The sequence below is a fragment of the Festucalex cinctus genome, chromosome 3 (genome assembly GCF_051991245.1).
Source record: "Festucalex cinctus isolate MCC-2025b chromosome 3, RoL_Fcin_1.0, whole genome shotgun sequence".
Lineage (NCBI taxonomy): Eukaryota > Metazoa > Chordata > Actinopteri > Syngnathiformes > Syngnathidae > Festucalex > Festucalex cinctus.
The window spans coordinates 19,268,464-19,287,969 of record NC_135413.1 but is presented as its reverse complement, the minus strand read 5'-3'; the positions used below and the strand labels follow the sequence as shown (position 1 = coordinate 19,287,969).

At 37.2% G+C, this 19,506-nt stretch overlaps 2 protein-coding genes across 3 annotated transcripts in view; one reads left to right on the top strand and one right to left on the bottom strand.

The window, feature by feature from the left end:
* cpne2 (copine II) overlaps positions 1-8,633 on the top strand; it is a 30,059-nt gene extending 21,426 nt beyond the window's left edge. For both annotated transcript variants that reach the window (XM_077516454.1, XM_077516455.1), the window contains 3 exons: positions 443-576; positions 4,181-4,417; positions 7,590-8,633. In XM_077516454.1, the coding sequence (XP_077372580.1) occupies positions 443-576; positions 4,181-4,417; positions 7,590-7,697 (479 nt within the window). In that variant the 3' untranslated portion in view covers positions 7,698-8,633. The remainder of the gene's footprint in view (positions 1-442; positions 577-4,180; positions 4,418-7,589) is intronic.
* Positions 8,634-9,642: 1,009 nt separating this feature from the next.
* psme3ip1 (proteasome activator subunit 3 interacting protein 1) lies at positions 9,643-19,156 on the bottom strand. Its single transcript, XM_077516453.1, has 7 exons — positions 19,033-19,156; positions 17,547-17,680; positions 17,353-17,451; positions 14,310-14,431; positions 12,310-12,449; positions 11,423-11,499; positions 9,643-11,215 (listed from the first exon to the last, which is right to left on the bottom strand). The coding sequence occupies exons 2-7, from the start codon at positions 17,668-17,670 to the stop codon at positions 10,953-10,955; spliced, it is 825 nt and encodes a 274-aa protein (XP_077372579.1). The 5' UTR covers positions 17,671-17,680; positions 19,033-19,156; the 3' UTR covers positions 9,643-10,952.
* Between the last annotated feature and the right edge of the window lie 350 nt (positions 19,157-19,506).

Here is a 19,506-nt window from a genome sequence, read left to right as displayed (position 1 = left end):
ATCAAAATGAAATCGATTGAATAAACGAGAATCGATAGCCACCCTAATTCAGACATTGAAACATTTTTGGGACATGTTCTAGTTTGTATCTGATTTATGATTGTCCAGTGTATGTACACCAGCCAATCACAGTCACTCACACACAATCTACAATCATTTCAGCCAACACAAGTACTGTTTTTTTTTTTTGTTGTTGTTTTTTTTAAAGGTGCTTTTTGCAAGAAAATAAATGTCCATCCAGTCTTTTATTGACATTGTCAGAGAGTCATTTGCAGTAGATCACAATTTTATTGTGTTATTCAGAAATCCAATATTTTCATTATGTCAAAAAGACAAATGAGCTTACCAAAATATGAAAAACATTTCTCTGTATGATGTGGTACAATTGCAAACAACTATACTTATGACATATTGTTTTTGCTGTTGCTTTCTCCCTCGCTAGGTGTGGAAGGTATTGCACAGGCTTACTCTGCCTGTCTCCCCCACATCCGTTTTTACGGGCCAACAAACTTCGCTCCAATTATTAACCACGTAGCCCGTTTTGCAGCACAGGCCCTGCAACAAGAAAAAGCTGCGGTAAGTGACATCAGGAGAATTTCAATTCCATAAATACCATTTTCAAAAACGTCAACATGTACATTAACAAATGTTGCTTACAATACAAAATATTGCATCCTCGCCAAAATGATGTTGACTGTTAATCTTTATTTTTAGTAGTCTAGGTAGACGTTGTTGAGTGTAATATTGAGTACCGATCAATTGAACACATCTTCGCATTTAGGTGAAGTAAGAAATAACACGTACATTTAATGATTTTAAGTCATGGGATGTGGCATTATGACATGTGGAATTAAGGTATGTTTAAAACAATTCATTTGGCAAAGGAATAGAAAGAAAAAAAATGGTTGCAGGATGTTGCCTTGTTCAGAAAAATACAACTGAGTACACCCAACAGCTGCCTGTACTTGTTTCTTTGATTGGGATCATTCATGTAAATCATACTAAAAACAGAAGGATGTGCAAACAAATGGTACATATGCCATAGTCATACGTACATGCATTCTTTTATATCTGATTTTACTACAAGCACAGAACAAATACATGAGTTGAAATATTTTCTGTGTCACAGTTTGTGTTTTTTGTAACCACTACAGGGCTCTCTTGTTTTATATCTGTGGTACAATCTAAAGTAACAGAAAATGTAATAGCCTTGAGCAGTGCAGGTATATTTATTGATCAGACACACCTGTGTGTTTGTGTGTTGGGTCAGGTTGTTCACTGCGATCCAGATTTTGAATCTCAAAACTCATTGCTGACTGTCAGAAACTCAAAAAAAAAAAAAAAAAAATGTTTCAGGACCAAGGATCCCTATTTTCTTAAAAAAAAAAAATAAATGAATGTTTATGTATGTAAATAAAACATTAATACATAGCTAAGCTTTGAAAACAAACAAAAAAAAAACACCACAAAACGAAATCCAACTTAAAGTACTATATCCATAGCATTACAAGGTTAAGACAAAAGCCATCACTAATTCTCTTCATTCCCACTATTCTAACTTTCTGTTTGCCAATATTGACAGTACTGACCTATTAAGAGTGGCACACAATTGTCTCAATTGTGACTGCACAAACAAGTTGCTACATAACGGTAGATGAGTCTAATCATAATCAGCTCTTACTACAGTCTTACTACAACCAATCAGTGGAATTTTGCTTGTCTGGAGGCTAATCTGTGGAGAAAAAAAACTTGTAGCAAATTTATTCTCTCTCAAAATTGTTCCCCAGTGTAATGACCCAACGTGCGCCTGGCTGTGACCAGCTAGTGAATTTGTGCAAATACCAGTACTCGTTCTACTACCGCACACACACCCTCAATCTGGTGCTCCAAGTAGTTTGCATGGCACAGTGTGTGATCGACGCTGGCTCTCTGCATGATAACGATTCTCTAATCAGAGCTGCTGTTTGTCGATTTAACAGACAAGCTTCAGAAGCCGGCGGATGTGTCTTTGTCTGACATCAAGTGTGTCTTTGAGTTCAGTCAGCGTCTATCTTCATGACCTCTGCTCATATCGTGAAATAGTCTTGTGCGCTCGTACTGTATCTTACCCTAATGATATCTTGAAAACAGGGTCATAGTTGATTTATTTAACCTTGCTCTCGCAAGAGATTGTTATAAGCACACCTCTGCATAACACTATATCCGTATTAACGTATAAGAATAAAAAAAGAAAGAAATATGGACCAACTTACAACAAAGAATAGCTTTATTAACTGTAACAGAAAAAGATTTAAAGTGCATCTGAAATTCAAAAATAAAATTAAATCCTTAATTAAACTACAAGCATTTTTTGACTGACCATGTCAAACCATATGATACAGAAAAATAAAATTACATAAAATCAATAAATAATAATGCATTTAAACTGATCACCAACATTAACTCAGGAGCACAATATTTAAAAAAAACTTTAACCTGCAAAACAAATATAAAAAATAATTTGTGCTGATTTTTATTTTTATTTTTTGCTGTGTGCAAAGCGCGCATGCTCAGTGCAAACAAAACCCCAACACCACCGAATGATCCCTGCGCACACTCTGCCAATAATGAGAGCACCGCTGCCCCCTAATGTCGTGGAGGTGCAATTGCACTTTATTCTAAGACAGTAAAAAAAAATCAAGATAAAAAAAATTAAAAAGCATGTTCCCCGAGGTCAAACACGCCCCCCTTGATGGAGCCTCGCGCCCCCTGGGGGGGGGGCGCTCCACTATTTTTAGAAGCACTGACTTAACTAATGGGGTCTCATGACAACAAGAGCCAAATGCTAATTTACAAATGCCGGACAAATGATTGTAGCGCACGGTAGTTTGAACCTACATACAAAATATAAAAAAAAAAAAAAGAACTAAGAATCACAATAAAGACTAAGGCTAATACTGTACAGTACATGTTTGTGCACTGTTTTTATTGTGAAAGCAAAACTGGTTGCAGTACTCTGTTGTATGTTGTACTTCAAGTGGTGAGTGACATGAAAAATATTTCACTTTGCATTCCCTGAATTTACTTTGCATACATGCAAATAACACATTTTGCTCAAATATCTGTACTTTTTTCAAATGAACTTTTGTATTTATGCAACTTAAAGGGATACTTGACTCATTGAGACATTTTTAGCAGTAAAAGTTAATATTTTGTCTATAATTAATGTGGCAACGTCATTATTTTTCATGTACAATTAAAACCTTAAAAAAAATAATTTTCTACTTGCTGTTGACTGATGATGACATCACCTGTGCTGAGGAAGTAGGTAACGACCAATCATGGCTCAGTTTACTGACCAAACCCAGAAAACAGGTGAGCCTTGACTGGCCGTTACCTACTTCCTCAGCACAGGTGATGTCATCATCAATCGACAGCAAGTAGAATTTTTTTTTAAAGGTATTAATTGTATATGAAAAATAATGAAGTTATCAAATTCATTCATTCTTTTCACTTCTGAAAATTGTTCAATGAGTCACGTGTCCCTTTAAATGCCAGGCGCTATACTATTGTGCACAATTGGTGACAAAATGAGGATATCTGGTACAACCTCACATTTAAAAAAGTAAAAATATCAAATCTGTAACAAAAATGTCTTGTCTAGTAGTGTCTATTTAACAGTAAAAAAAAAAATGCGGAATTTGCATATTTCTTGCACAGTAAATATCGGCTCAGTGTGCACACAATAATGAAGACAACTACTGCCTGCTATATGTGCACAATACACAGTCGATTTGACTTCACACTTGCGTACAACAGCATAGTTGACGTTTCAGTCTTATACTGAAGCCAAATCCTCTTTTCGCCTTAATTCTCATGCCCCCCCCCTTCATGTAATGCCACCACCATTTCTTTGCAGGAACAGATGGTGCGGCCTGTAGTGTGAATGGAGCCAAACTTGTAAAGCAGAAGCGGTTTTATTTCATTTCATTTTTTTCTTGTTACTGGATTGTTATGTGAGTGTCATCCTAATCAATTTTTGTTCTCTTCCCCATGTTTCCTCCTGTATCCTGCACGATACAGCTACATTATGACAATCATCAGAAATGTAATCGACAACTTGCGCAAGTCTGAAAGTCATATTTTGGCTTTTCTCTTTCTCTCCAAAAATCCTTCCTCATCCACCTTTCCATCCGTGCAGCAGTACTTCACTCTCCTCATTATAACAGACGGTGTCATCAGCGACATGGATGAGACGCGTCATTCCATTGTTCAGGCATCCAAGCTGCCCATGTCCATCATCATCATCGGTGTGGGCAATGCCGACTTCGCTGCCATGGAGTTTTTAGACGGCGACGCCAGCGTGTTGAGGTCCAACACGGGCGAGGAGGCAGTTCGAGACATCGTGCAGTTTGTCCCTTTTAGGGATTTTCGGAACGTGAGTATTGAGGACTGAAAAATACTGTATCAGGGGATTTTTGCCCAATGCAACACAGAGTGATGAAATATTAGGGGCGCGTCAAAACTCACCTCCAATCTATTCCATTCTGAATTGGTTGGGATTTCTAATTTAAGTCCCAAGGGAGAAGTCATCTGTTTCAGGAATCAAACTTTTATCATAAAACTTGTAAATAATGTACAATTATTTTGCAGTTCATTAAAATGATACATTTCAATATAAGTACAAAAAGAATATACAATGGAGCCTTGAGATATGAGTTTATTAATTCATTCTTTCCCCACAGTAATAAATGAAAATGCCATTCAATTGTTCCAGCCTAAAAAGTAGTCTATAATATTGTACTATATATAAGACTAGAGTAATAACATAATTAAATGAAAAGTAAAGGGTTAAAACTTCTTGACACATTTTTTTTTAAATAGTTACATTTTTTTATTTTATGATGTTGGTACAAAAGCAATTTGCGTACCCTTTTTTTTTTTTTTTTTGCAGCTGCACAAAACGCACCATTAGTGTAGTTGTTGAAAGGACAGATTAGAAGGTTAAATAAAGTGCGCAGGATTCCACAAACATAATGCAAAACCCAAGAAACTATGACATTTTAGTGAGGATATGGACTAAGTATTGATGCCTTGTAATAATGCAATATATATTATAGATTGTATTTAGCAATGATACCTGTTTTCATAATAGTTCTGAGTTTCAGTTTTGACTTTTGAGATCTACACAATAAATGTCAAAATTGTATTACAGTAGTTTAAAAAAATAACTGCTAAAAAAAAACAAAAAAACAAAAAACAAAACACACATACAAGTCATTGATTGGTCAAACAGTTCAAACTTAAAGTTAATAAATGATTACACTTTTCCCCCACTTGTGTTGACGGTTCAGGCTAGGCGGAGGTCTTACTTCGTGACATTACAGCGATACATTGTCATTAAGTGTTGTAAAGGAACGGACCTACTAGTGACCCAAGACTCCAATTAGTGTGCTATTTTTCAGAACCAGCCCTGTATGCCACATCAAGCTGGGCCCTGAGACAGTTGGCTTAGCATGCAGGATGGAAACTGGCACAAAACGGTTGGAGATTTTCTCTAAAATGTTCATTAGTGAGGTTTAAAAGCTGCTGTGCACAGTAAAGCTATTAAACTACGCATTTAGCCTTTAACCCTTAATCAAGGCGTACGTGGTGCTTGAAAGTAATCGAAGCAAGTCAATTAGAGCTAAAAAAAAAAAAAAGAGCTCCTAAACTCAATAAACAAAGACATCCATGGATGGAGGCTATTCCGGCTGACTTAAGGCATAACTTGGACTGATCGCCAGCCAATCACAGAGCATATTCGTCTTCAGTGAAATAAACCACACACTTATAGTAGTGCTTTGTCAACAATAGTGGCAACACAAGATGGCTGCCTTCTGGCTACAGCCATGAGGTGTCTTGTGGTCTCTTTTGTCTGTTTGACAGACGTTGGAATGATTACAGAATAAATATTCAAATTTGGTTTGGTTATACTTTATCTCACTGGGATCATCTTTAAAAACCTTTCTGATATTGTTGGTTTCATGAAAATCAATATTTAAAATTTCACACATATGTACTGTCAAACAGAAAAGTTGAAAGTGAAAAGTGATATTAACAGACTAAAAACTGCTGCTGGACTCATGAGACTACAGTTAGCTCATGGCTCCAATTTCCAAGCTGAATGGGCAGACATTGAGGAGATATGAAAAGTATGTTTCAGATGTTGGGTAAAGTGAGATACAAATGCACGCTTGACATCAGGCAACACTTTCAAGGTTACTGTGGATGTTGCCATAGCAACCACTTTATTACAACTAGGCAGCATTTAAAGATGCACAAACTGAACAGCACTGGAAATTTCAGGAGGGACTTTGGATTTGGCACATGCAGTCTTCATTTTTCTTTTAATGAAATTAAATTAAATCAAATAATTTAATTCCAGCAAGCTGTAATGTTCATGGTCTAATTTTTTTGTAAACCAAATTACCCCTGAAATACAACTATAGAAGATATTTTTTGACTGGTCCGATTTAGAAGTAGTCTGCACTCTGCACAATATTGGAAAATCATGTGATATGCGATATAGTGGCTGAATATAGCAATATATATTATTGCGGTATTTAACATGTACCTAAAGAAATGACATACAATAATGCAAATACAGTATATTCATAGTTAATGAATTGTAATTACCTCTCGATAATGTTCAACTATTGGATGGTGGTGCACATTTTAGTTAGCGGCTGACTGGTCATATTCAGATAAAAGCATAAAATTCCATATCAACGCCTTCTTAAAATAATCTTAATTCCCCCCTCCCAAGAAGGGAAGGTGTCAAAAACACATGAGCTATTAAAGGGTATTTTCGTTAACTCAAACTAACGAAAAAACTAAAATTCAAAAAACATTTTCGTTAACGAAATAAAACAAAAACGAAGATGCTTTTTTTTAAAAACAAAAACTCACTGAAAGTACATTTTATGTTTACAAAACTAAAACAAAACTATAATAACAGCAAAAATGTCCTTTGTTTTAGTTTTTGGTAATTAATTTAATGCATGAGCTTTTGGGGATGATTTTAAATGTGACTTTTAGTAGATTTATTTTTGATATAAACTAGAATAATGACTTTGCGCCCATGGTGTTTTTTAAATGTTGCGCACTAGTAATACACAACAAAAAGAAAGAAAAAAAAAAACTAATACTGAAACTAACTAAACTCAAACTAAACGTAGAACTAAAACTAATAAAAAGAACTAAAGAACTAAAACGAATAAAAAACTAACAGAACCACCCTGAAAAAGAATTAAAACTAAATTTAAAAAAAACAAAACGTAAACTAAACTAAATATATAACTAAAATATATATAACTAAATATGCAAAAGCACAAATAAATTATTTGTATAATTTTTAGGACTAAACACAACTTCTCTTCATAACATTATGTGGCCCTTGCGTCCTTCTGATTTTCTGTATGTGGCCCTCAAATTAAAAAGTTTGGACACCCCTGACGTACACTTTAATACAGTATATATTTGCATCCTAATTATTATATATTAAATGTGGTTACTTGGAACAGCTCTGTTGAACAACGTGTCTGTAAAGTTTTCTTTCCTTCACTCAGGCACCAAAGGAGACCCTCGCCAAGTCTGTCCTGGCAGAGCTGCCTCAGCAGGTCACTCAGTACTTTAAACAGCGGAACCTTCCACCCGCCAACCCGGCGCCAGAGTGAGATGAGTGACAAGATGGCAGCTCACACTGTAAAATAGCTTTTCTGTTAACAGCCAGCCAGTGCAAATTGAAAGTGCGTGCGTCCGCCGTGGGCAAATATACCTCACATGTGGAAGGATCCTCGTCATCATTTTTGTATTTTTTTTTCTTTAAAAAGGAAAACTTGGTAGATATTCAATCACAAGTGGTGGTTCTGTTTGTTCAAGTTTTCAAGAACTGTGATAAAAGTACTTGAAAGGGAGGGAAAAGGTTTTTTTTGTTTTTTTTGAGGATGTCAGTGGTCGGCTTTTTGCACGCGTCTTGTGATTTAAACCGTTGTGATTCTTACATTGTTGTGATGTTCAGTCTGCTTGGCTGAAATCGGTATCAGTGGTCGTACGGTGATTTACCAGGTAGCAGTCCGATCAGAAGGTCGATTTCTGCCCATCTCGTTCCCCGATTTGGAGGTGGAGGAGGCGTTCAATGTGAATGGAAGGAAGGTGGCAGCTGTAGCGTTAAAACATGCGGTAGCTGTGAGATGCTGCTCTTCGATACGGGACCATTTTTCCAGCTCTGTGTTACGGCTTTTGGCTCATCCTGCATGTTGCCAGTCACTGTTTACAAATGGACAAAGACCATAAAATGCATGCATTTTTAAAATGATGTTCAGATTTTGTAAATACTGTAATGAAATCAGAATTTCATCACACCTTGAAGGAATTATTTGAGAAAGGTGGGTCAGAATGTGCACGAGCAGTTTGTGATATGCATACAGTATTAGATTGTATATTTATATGATGTAATATTTATTGATAAGCTACAGTAAATATTGTATAATGCAGTGCAGATTTAATTCTCAACATGTATACTGCCGTGTCACTTAACTAAATGTGTTGCTTTTCATTTTGTAAAGTTGTGTCTGTGTCAGCACTCAGGTTAATAAATTGTTCTCAATTTATGTTTTTTGACTTTGGATTATTGGTGCACTGTGCACCAGATTGTTTTTGTGTGAAGAACATGTTTTTTCACATCATGTACACCCTTAAAATTGGACCAACCAACTAAATTGGGTGAATTTGTATTGACCAAAATTAAACAACCACATTTTGGGAGTTGCTCTGAACAAAACAACCCAGAAAATTGGGTGAAAATGACCCGCTGTCCAATTTTTAACGCAATTTAGGTTGTTTTTTGATCCAGCAGTTCGAGTGAGCTTTTTTTTTATTATTTTTTTTAACACATGTAAAGTATATAAGCTATGAATGTGGTTGCAAAACGGTATCAAGACCCCTCAAAAAAATTTAACTGGCCCTTTCACTCATTCAAACCCCAAAAAGTATAATATGTTTTTTAATACTTTGTCCTACCCTACCAAAAACATATATATTTTTTCTTACGTTTTTTTTTTCTATGCTAGAGCACACAGAAGGCTTTGATGCAGCTTCTGACCTGAAATCTAGTTGTGACAAAAAAAAGTCCAGCAGGTAACAGTAGAGTATAAGAGATCAACCAGGCCAATGTTAAAAGAAAGCTTTTTCCTAGTGTTTTCAACATATTTGTGAATAATGATGAAACTTAGCTATATTTGAATGCTAGTTGCTGCAAAACATAAACACTTTTTTTTAACTTATAAAGGAAGAGACTAATCTTTCTTTTGGTAGGTTCCGTGTTTTTATAGCAATAGAACACAGTATTCTGTGGGCCTTACAAAATCAGTCAAAATCCAGTTGCTTCAGTGAAAATAGCTGGGAGTGAATGAGTTAAAAGAACTAAATAGACCCCAAAAATATTCACCAATACATTTGGTAGGCACACCTATAGAAATATCAACCACACTCCAAAAATAAAAAATAAAAATCTTTCAAGTGCCGCACACTCAGACTGTTGGTGAAGCACACTGGCGGATTGGGAACCAAAAAAAAACTACGATTACATATGATTATTTACAATAAACACACAAAAGCCAATTAAAACAGAAAGCTCTTTATTTCTCTTTGGAGTCTGGGACAGGAGTAAACAGATGAGCATCTTCCCTGACTTATGTGGCAAATGACACACACATTGCATTTATTCTCCAACATGATTCCGACTGCATGGGGCCAAAAGAGGTGTCTCCTGCCGCATCTCACTAGTCTGTTGCTGGTAGCTACAAAGGTGCGAGTTATGTGATATGCGAGTCAAAGACTGAAGTCTTTTCCTTCCTCCGCATACAGCTGTCAATCACTTTTCACACAGCCAAAAAGCACAGCTTGTCGTCACTGTGGCTTGGGTTGGGAGGGGTGTGTGGGGGGGATCGGGACGTCGTCGGGGTAGGCAGTGCGGGATTGCTCGCTTGGCTAAACTGCATGAAATGTGATTGAGGGAAGGAAACATCACTTTTGAGTGCCACAATAGCGAAAGCACAAACAGCAACACAGGTTGAGTCCAACTAATATCGTTGTTTTTCATGTTGCGATTCATTAGGACTATTTTGCTCAACTTTTGTCGGGGGGATATCCTTTATAAAAACCGAGACCATTGGAAGCGAACAAGTTCCAGTGGGATTTGAAACATCTATTTCCAATTATGGAAAAGTTGTTCTTTTTAGTTGAAAATGACTTACTTTAACTAGAATCCCATGTGGTATTGTGGCCAAAGGTAGAAAGAATCCTGGTTGGTTATTGTGCCTTTTGGTGCTGTAAATAGTAAATCCTCAAATTCAACCGGAACTTGTTCGCTGCCGTTAACGCGATAAGGAAACGGGGATTTCTGGTGTGAGTCTGAGCTCTAACTTTTTAACATGTAAATCGCGTTTGAGTGTAAATCACAGAACCAGTCAAACAATGGAAAAAAAGTGTGACTTATAATCCGAAATATATGTGATGCGTTTCCGGGGGTCTGTTGAATTGTTGCACAACGCTCGAGGTTGGTGGAAGTGCTGTGCATGAGGAGACATGCTGCTTGAAAGTCAGCAAATATACGTAAGGGTGCTAACTATCCAATCTGTATGCCATTTTGCCTCAACTGCATAAAGATACAATTAATCAACACTTCCACAAAATCGACAATATTCAGAATGAATGTTTAATTGGCCATTACGAGGCACATCCCTAATAACTTATTAGCACAGAATGCTTGTGGAAACTTTTGCAAGAGTAGTCACCACTGTACTTAACTCGCTAATTTATTGAGTATATGATATGACACTGTAAAACTATAACCCGCAAAGCCGAGTAGAACTTAAGAACAAAGCAGCGTTTTGCATGAACGTGTGCATGTGTCCGATTATCGCAACAGACTATCTATTGGCTCTGCTGTGCCTCGGGTACGGCAACATGATTGTATCCACGCTACCTTCGCTGTCCGAGCTGCTGTCAGAGTCGCTGCTGCCGGAATAATCGCAGAGGCCCGGTAGGACGCCGATGCACACCGCCGCCGAGGGCAGGTGAAGCAGAGCTGGACTGGAATTAAGGGCGGGCGATGGGTTCTTGGGCGTCAGGCCCGTGACTGTTTGTTGGTGCTCAGCTCCCCCTGATCTTCGTCCTCCTCCTCCCTCCTGTTCTAAACAGCACAACTTACTGTCAAGACTGAGAGCTTCGTTTTCATGTGTGGTTTGAAACACTATCTAAAATATGAAAAAAAAATACTGAAATATCTAACTGTTACGGAGCGACTATAGCTTGACGCAAAAAAACAAAAAAACAAAACAAACAAAAAAAAACCCACAAAGAAATATGAACCGTTTTAGGCCTGATGCTTGATGCCCACCTGTGTGTCTGTCTCCATTTCCTGTTGCCGAGCTTTCCACCTTCTGTTTCTTACTGTTGTCTGATGACTGGGAAGAACTGGGTGAGGGAAGACAAGAGAGGGTTTGTTTGATGTGTGCAATGTTTAATGGTTTTCTGTCACCTTTCCCTCTTCCCAGAAAAAAAAAAAAAAAAAAAAAAAAGTGTTACCAAACGTACTTCTCCAGAGCTTTACGGCTATACAATTAAGAATTCAATTAAAGTTTTGCAGAAAAAAAATGTCTCAAATTGCCTCTGATGAAGAAACAATCATATATTTCTAGGGCTTGGTTTAAAAAAAAAAAAAAAGCAAAACAAAACAAAACAAGCAATATCAAATTGATTTCCTTTTTGAGCCTGACATCGATTATATTCATATGAATCAATTATTTTAATATCTTTTTTCCGCCATTTATGAGAGGCTTGACTTATTGCACTTTAAGACAATTAAAAATCTTTTAATGTATATTTACAATTATTGAATTTGAATTATGAAATGTTTTTTTCTCATTCTTGCTGATACCAATGTTTGTGTAGCACTGAAAGGGATAGTTTGGATTTTTTGACATGAATCTCCCAATTAAAAAGGCATCCAATTAAAAATAATAGAATATTTGCAAATATTTGGTTTGAACATTACACATCTTGTCTTTGTAGCGTATTCAATTAAATATAGGTTGAAAAGGATTTGCAGGTCACTATATTCTGTTTCTTTTTATTTTTGACAAGGTCCCAACTTCACTGAAATTGTGGTCTGTCATCAAGTTTAAGTGCTTTCATGTCAAGGTTGTTTTCAACTTGTGCTGCACCCAGATGACATATACTGCATCAGTACTATACGTAGAAGTAAGCATTTGTGTCTGCGCATACCTGCGTCTCTTGACAGCACCAGCCAGTAAATGGGCCTGAGACAAATGGCTGGTCCGTTGCTCCACCACTGATTGTTTAGTTGTTGCCTTCTTCTCAGACTCTGGGCGGCTATCAGAGGACACTTGCTTTGCTACAGCACTGTGACGGTGCAGAGTTAAGATCAATGAACCTTTGTGAGGACGGGACAAGAATAGACATTATCAGCATTTTGACAAATATTGGTATAGGCCTATTTAAAAAAAATTGCCGGCCGATAAAAAATCTATTTATCTATCTATCGATCTATCTCTAGACAAGAAGTAACATTCTAAGGGCTGGTAGCATACCATGTGGCATCTATGAGAGCCTAACAGCATTATGTTCCATTAAGTAGCACAGTTCTGAGGGGGCTCAGAAGAAAAGTACTGGGAAGTGACAGATTAGGGGGCTAAAGCAGGGAAAGAAGGTGGACATAACTCAGCGGATGAATTCATCATTCTTACACATTTGGTTATTGGGTGTGAGGTTTGCGTGAATCCTTGTGGGCTGCTCACAGCAGCAAGACTGCTTGAAATGGCAACCTTAGTTACCACATGACGATGCAGTTTCCAGGACAACCCACTTTGTTGCCATGTACAGACAAACCTTTCTGTCACACTAGTTGCTGGAGACGAGGGAAGAAAAGATGAAGCGCTCAGAGAGAAACTTAGAAGCCATGGGGCACGGTGAACATGAAGGATGCTCATATGGTGCAGAACGTAAATTCTGATGTAACCGCAAGCAACTATGGGTGTAAACACCTCTTCTGGTTATATATATGAATTATATTTAATGGTGAAATTCCTTTATTTAGATCAAAAACTGGAGGGGAATGTGACCCGCCCAGAGTTCCTAGAGTCTCTAGATCAGCAGTGTCCAAACTACAGCCCAGGGGCCCCCCATCCGTTTTTTTTTTTTTTTGGGTGGCATATACTAAAATTTACATTTTACATCGCCCAAGAGGCTCATTAAAAAATAAAAATAAAAACGTTGATGTGGGTAGTTAGAAGGGAGGGTGCCAAAAAATAGGTGCCACTTCTAATAATAAATTTGTTTATGTACTGTAGAGCTTTTCTACATATTTAAATCACTGGTGAATAAAGAGTATTGAATTTTGGAAGCAAAAAATTGTTTCTTCCATTTTCTGCTATCATATTGATGATCTCCAAGTACTGGTAAGTGTTTTAAAAATGGTCTGAAGTTTGCTCTTGTTTTGGTTCTGAATGTGGAGATGGGATTATGTTACTGTTCCTTGCATGGGCTGGCTCTAGTCTAGTATCATGGAGGGCCCTTGACCACCCCAAAATCTTGGAAAATAGTACTTGCCTTATCACCTTAAACAGAAAGCTGTTATGTAGACAGGTTACAAAATAACTAGAAAATGTAAACAGTTTCAAATTATTTACTTGACTAATTTTAGCATGTTTTTTGAATAAATTCAAGTTGAAGTATTTTAAAGTGCCCCATTCATCCTTGCATATTTATGTATGGGGTGCTCAAATGAAAATATTTGGACACCCATGCCCTAGTTGACACGCCTCTACAACGTTGCGTGGACATCAGGAACGTTATCTCAGGATTGGCACACCTCAGTGGTGGTCTCTTAAGGCAGAGGGGATCACACTTGTCAGCCTCGCTGATAAGGTCTGTTCAAGGGAACTGGACAGGAGGGTTTGTCATGAAGTTGAATCTCACATCCAGGAAGAGCAGTGTGCACACTTCCATGTCCAACCAGTCTACATGTGTTTCGTGGACTTGGTGTTGGCATTTCACCAAACCTGATACGGGTTATTCGCTCCATGTATGGCTGATGCCAGAGTTTGGTAGCCCCATCCTGTACGTTATCCTGCATCTTCCACAAACGAGAGCAAGCACATAAGTATGGAAAAAAGCTACCTCAGATGGCCAGTGTAAAGGGGCTAAAATAAGACTACTGAGCTAGCCACTGATTAAATAAAATGATGCCATGATCAAAAGGATATTCTGTATTCCAACAATTCCTGTTTCTCTTCATCCCTGCGTTGCTTCTCCACCAGGCTCTGTTGCCGGGAAACCTCGTCCAGGAAGCTGGTCTCATCATCGTCCAATCCCCTCACCATGTTCTCTGTTGCCATGGAAACAAAGCTGCTCTTAGCACGTTGCAGCAGAATCATGACATTTTGTAGGAAAAAAACAAAAAAAAAAGCAGTATTACGGTCTGTTCAAAAATGCATCTAAGTGACCTTCATGTAGGGAGAATTTTAAAAAAATGAGAAAATAAGCTTGACAACGCTCATAAACGTATTTTAACACATCCACAATAATGAGCCATGTTTTTTTTTTTAAAAGCATACCTTATTTGAAATGCAATATGAATTATGTGATGATAGAATTTTCACCTTACAAAATACCATGCTTTTTTTTTTTTTTTTACATGCAACTTCATGGCTACAATCAAAATAATAAAAAACAAAATCAAACTTTGTCAGCATTAGTATTAGGATTTCACCAACACCATCTGTTAGACTGAGCACATGTACGGTACCCCAACTACCAATATTTGGCAATGCAATTCCGTCTCACAACTGTGACGGGAGAGTTTCGTTTTAATAAAAAATTGTCGGACAAGCAAAAAATGGCAAACTTTAATTGAACACGACATAACTTTTCCCTCAAATATAACACTTTTCCTACACGCATCACAACGCTATTTAACACTGTCTGCTGTGCGCACTTTGATAACCAACCAGTGCTGCAGTGTGTTGTCTTTTCAAGCAGTTGTCATCTCCACTATATGTTTGTCACTGAATTTCTTCAGATGTTTCATTAGTGCTATAAATGTCACCTCTCTGCTTGAAAATTTTTAATTTACAGTTGGCTTTAGTTGGTCTTCCATGTTTACCTATATGTATCGCCACAACTCTGACAAGTACATACATGCTGCTGTTGTGGGCATCTTGGCCTCTAGAGGGCAGTGTGATGACCGCATGTAGATAATACAGTACAGTGGTGCCTTGACATCAGGTGCACATTGGTCCATGTGACATAAATATCTTTATCCATGCCATTATGAGAGGCTCTGCACAGACATACGATCAACTGTGCAGAGCCCATTTTGTGAAAGATCAACCAAGTGCTAAATAAAAATCAGTCCAATATCACCATCATTATAATTCACATTTAAAGTAACACAAACACACCACTCAAAATTCAGTCCGTCCGTCCATCCATCCATCCATTAAGTGATGTTTGTTTGTTTTTTTCTCTCTCACTGGGAGGTATATCAAGAGACTGCTTATGACGTTATATATATATATATATATATATATATATATATATATATATATATATATATATATATATATATATATATATATATATATATATACATATACATATATATATATACATATACATATATATATATATTGTGACCATAGTTCCAATGTTTTCAGAGTATGAAGTGGGCATAAATGGAGATGAGCAAAATCAATTATTTTGCCAATCAATCATGTTTTTCGGACATTATGCTACGTTGAGATTTTCATAGCCTGCTCCTTTTGGAGGCTCAGGCCGACTGTATTCGCCAACAACTGCAGCTGTAAATGTTTTTTTTTTTTTCTTCTTTTGTTCTTCTCGAAGGAAGAACATGAAACCTAACATGGTTAAGTGTGCTATCTAAATTATGGTGATACTTTATCACACCACACGACATTTTTATGGCAAAATAAACGGGGAAACGATTAACAGTCTGATGTTAACAGCACACTCCGTCATAGTGATCACGTGCCTGCTTAAAACTGCACAGTCAAGATGGCGTTGCACAGGCTATGTCATTATTTTGATACCTAACCCTCAAACTTTTTTCAGGGTCAGATGCCACTGATATTTGTAGTATTTTTATTTATACACAATGCATAGATGAATTATGGGCAATGAATTTACAGTGGTGCATTGCTTTTAATAAATATAAAGTTAGATGTCTTAAGACGCCTGAGATTAACTATCACAAACATAACAACAAACCCAGAACCTGTTTCTTTTCATTGCAATGCTAACGTAGCCAAAACATACTTTGTTCCCTCGCACACCTCACGTTTCGGTTCACTCTCTCGCAGATTTTCATTTGTGACCATAACTTTATCTATTGCAGTTTTAACTCACTATTTTGCCGCTTTCCTTGCTATTTTTCTTCTTTCTAAGTGGGACCAGTCATAAAATGTCGATATAGTTTTTTTCTTTTAATGGGAAATTTGTTTTATAAAAAACAAGACCACAAACATTGCACCGTTTGGTTTTTCAGAGTGCCATAAAAAAAAAAAAATGGAGCCTAATGTGCCTGCCGGGCTCCCTTTTTTGGGCGTCGTTTTTTTTTTTTTTTTTTACAAGCCAGATAGTAAACAGCTGCGTTCAGCTATGAGTAGAGTGCACTACGCCCCCAATAGCAAACAAGGACAACAAAAGGCAGTTAATAAATGTCTTTTTTTTTGGTTTGTTTGAATCCCGCTTTTCATTGTAGTCAAAAATTGTGTTAATCCAGGTGGATTAATCCACCTTTTAAATCATTCTTGTTGAGTTGCGAGGAGAGAAGAAGACAATGACAACAAAGACGACAAAGCAAAAGCAACGGAGTCATGGCACTGCACTGATTTTTAAGGACGTTTTAAGACAAACTTTAAAAAAAATTAAAAACAAACGGTAATTATGAGCCTATGTTCCGTCATCCATGTCCACTGCCGGGGTGACAGCATGTTCCGCTCACATTAATTTGGGAATGCAAGCTGCAGCTCAGTATTTAATCTTCTATTTGCATTTTAAAATGTAAAGTAAATGTGTAACCTATGTTACACAATATGTGAAAGTTAGTTCCGATCGGCCACATAACTCTTAGTTAAAGTGAAGGCCATTATTAAAGCAGCAATGGTTGTTTTAAAGTGCTTTATAAATAAAATTGAGTTGGGTTCAATCATTATCTTGGAACAGTCACATTCCAAAGGCAAAAGGACAAACAAACAGAACATTTGAAAACAACACACTAATACCCACTGAATTTGAACTGCTCCTCAAATTCCTCCTGCTTTTTGTCTCTCTGCTCCTTTAGACGCTCAAACAGAGAACGGGAATCATACTCTTCCTCCGGGACCTCTGAGGAAGAAGAAAGAAATGTATATTTGCAGATCTAAGTTTTTCAAGTTGATTCACAGCAGTCTTTTGTTGAGGGTTCTTGTTGATCATCTTACGCTCAGGGTCTTCAGGCTTCCTAACTTTCTCCCACTCCTCCTGCCTTTTTTTCCTCTTCTCATCAAGCTCTGCTTCCGAAACAAACTTCCGGGTGAGATCAACACCGGTCCCTCCTCCTGCCATTGCAGCTCACCTATAGAGGAAGATCAAACTGATAACAATGCGTCCTGCTGCTGCCTTGGACACATAGACCATGTAATACAACACAGCAGACAGGATCTCACCTGAACAAGTATACTACTCACATTTCACCAAGCATCGTAATCCATTTTCTCAAGGGACAATATTATACAAATTGAACTTAGATATAAATTTAGTATGTAGCTTATAAAGCAGTAGAGAGTCACATTCCACTTAATGTAACACAGCCATAGTTGTGAATAGGTGGTATGACATGAGTAGTGTCCTCTCATGTCACTGTTTCAGAATGTTGGCAGCAATGTTGGCAGACAGTGCCTAGTACTTGCGACCCTGCTCAGTTCCACAGTGTGGCATCTATTTTTATAGCCAATAGGCCATCGTTTAGAAGAGAGCTCTGGTGTACGACAGTGCAGTTACTGCTCTAACATAACAGTAAAGTCATCAATACAGTACTTAAAACTCCATCATCCTTCATATCAAGCTAAAGCTTCATGCAATAGTTCCTTGGGCCAAGTAGCCGAATGACTATCTTACTAGTAATATTGTATCCACTAATGCTTCCACTACTGTATGACATTTCTGCACACTAATTGGACATGCTTTGGCATAATAGGACAACTACATGTTACTAGTGAAGCAAAACTACTTAAGGGCATTTTGTCGCTAGTGGTAGCCTACACTTATTCATACATTTCCACATAAAGCAACTGTAGTAACTGAGTGTGACTTTTTATGACGTGTGATGCTGCACAAAAACAATGTTCATCATCTCGAAACCCCGTAGGAGTTCTCGTTGCCATTTACTTGAACTGCACAGTTCAAAGCTTTGGCTCCCCCGAGTGGACATCTATTGCCAGTGCACGTTGTTAAATTGTAGAAATTAAATAGTTCATGAACGAAAACGAGTTGAGAAAACATTCAAGAGTCATAAACGAAATTTAAATCAGACATATGGGATTTTTACAGATATATTTGATTTAGTTTTGAAATTCGAGGCTTCGTGTTGTGATTAAACAGCATTTAGCTGATAAAGAAGCTTATTTTTCCGTAAGCAGGGGAAAAGGTCGCCATATGAAACCACACCTACGCAATCTACACCAAATAAAGCGCATGCATTTGCAAGTGGCTATGACTCGTGACAACAAACTGGAAATGTGCCGTAGTCTTACATGCAGCAAAATAGCTAGTTAGCTTCTTTAGCATTCAGCCAAGGTTTCCTCACTATATGCCGAAAATCAACCTTGTCAAGGCGACCCTTGTTGGTGCAACGGGAACCTGAGACTTATTTTATACCTCCGCCGACCACATCAAAGTACTGGATGATTGCCCATCCATTAAACTTACCAAACAACGGTGATATCAGTAATAGTCAATGACGTTGGTGTGTTACTGTGAAGTTGGCTCGTCGCAACATGCAACCTCCAACGTGTAACTCCAGTTCCTATGTAGTGCAAATGAAGCATATTGCTTATTAGTAGAATGTAAAATAATAATAATAATAATAATAATAATAATAATAATAATAATAATAATAATAATAATAATAATAATAATAATAATAATAATAAATAATGTTGATTTTAAAAGGAGGCATTAGAAAACTTTTCAATTTAATGCATTGTCCTTTCAAACACTGAACTATGACCTTTATTTAAATACTCTTCGACTTCTATTGAAGCTTTTTTAAATCCATGAATGTTGTTTGACAATGTTAGGGACAATGAAGGATTTTTGCTATTATATTTGATATTAGAATTAGGGATGGGCGAGTACCGATACCAGGTATCGTATCGGGCCGATACCAGCCTTTTTTCAAGT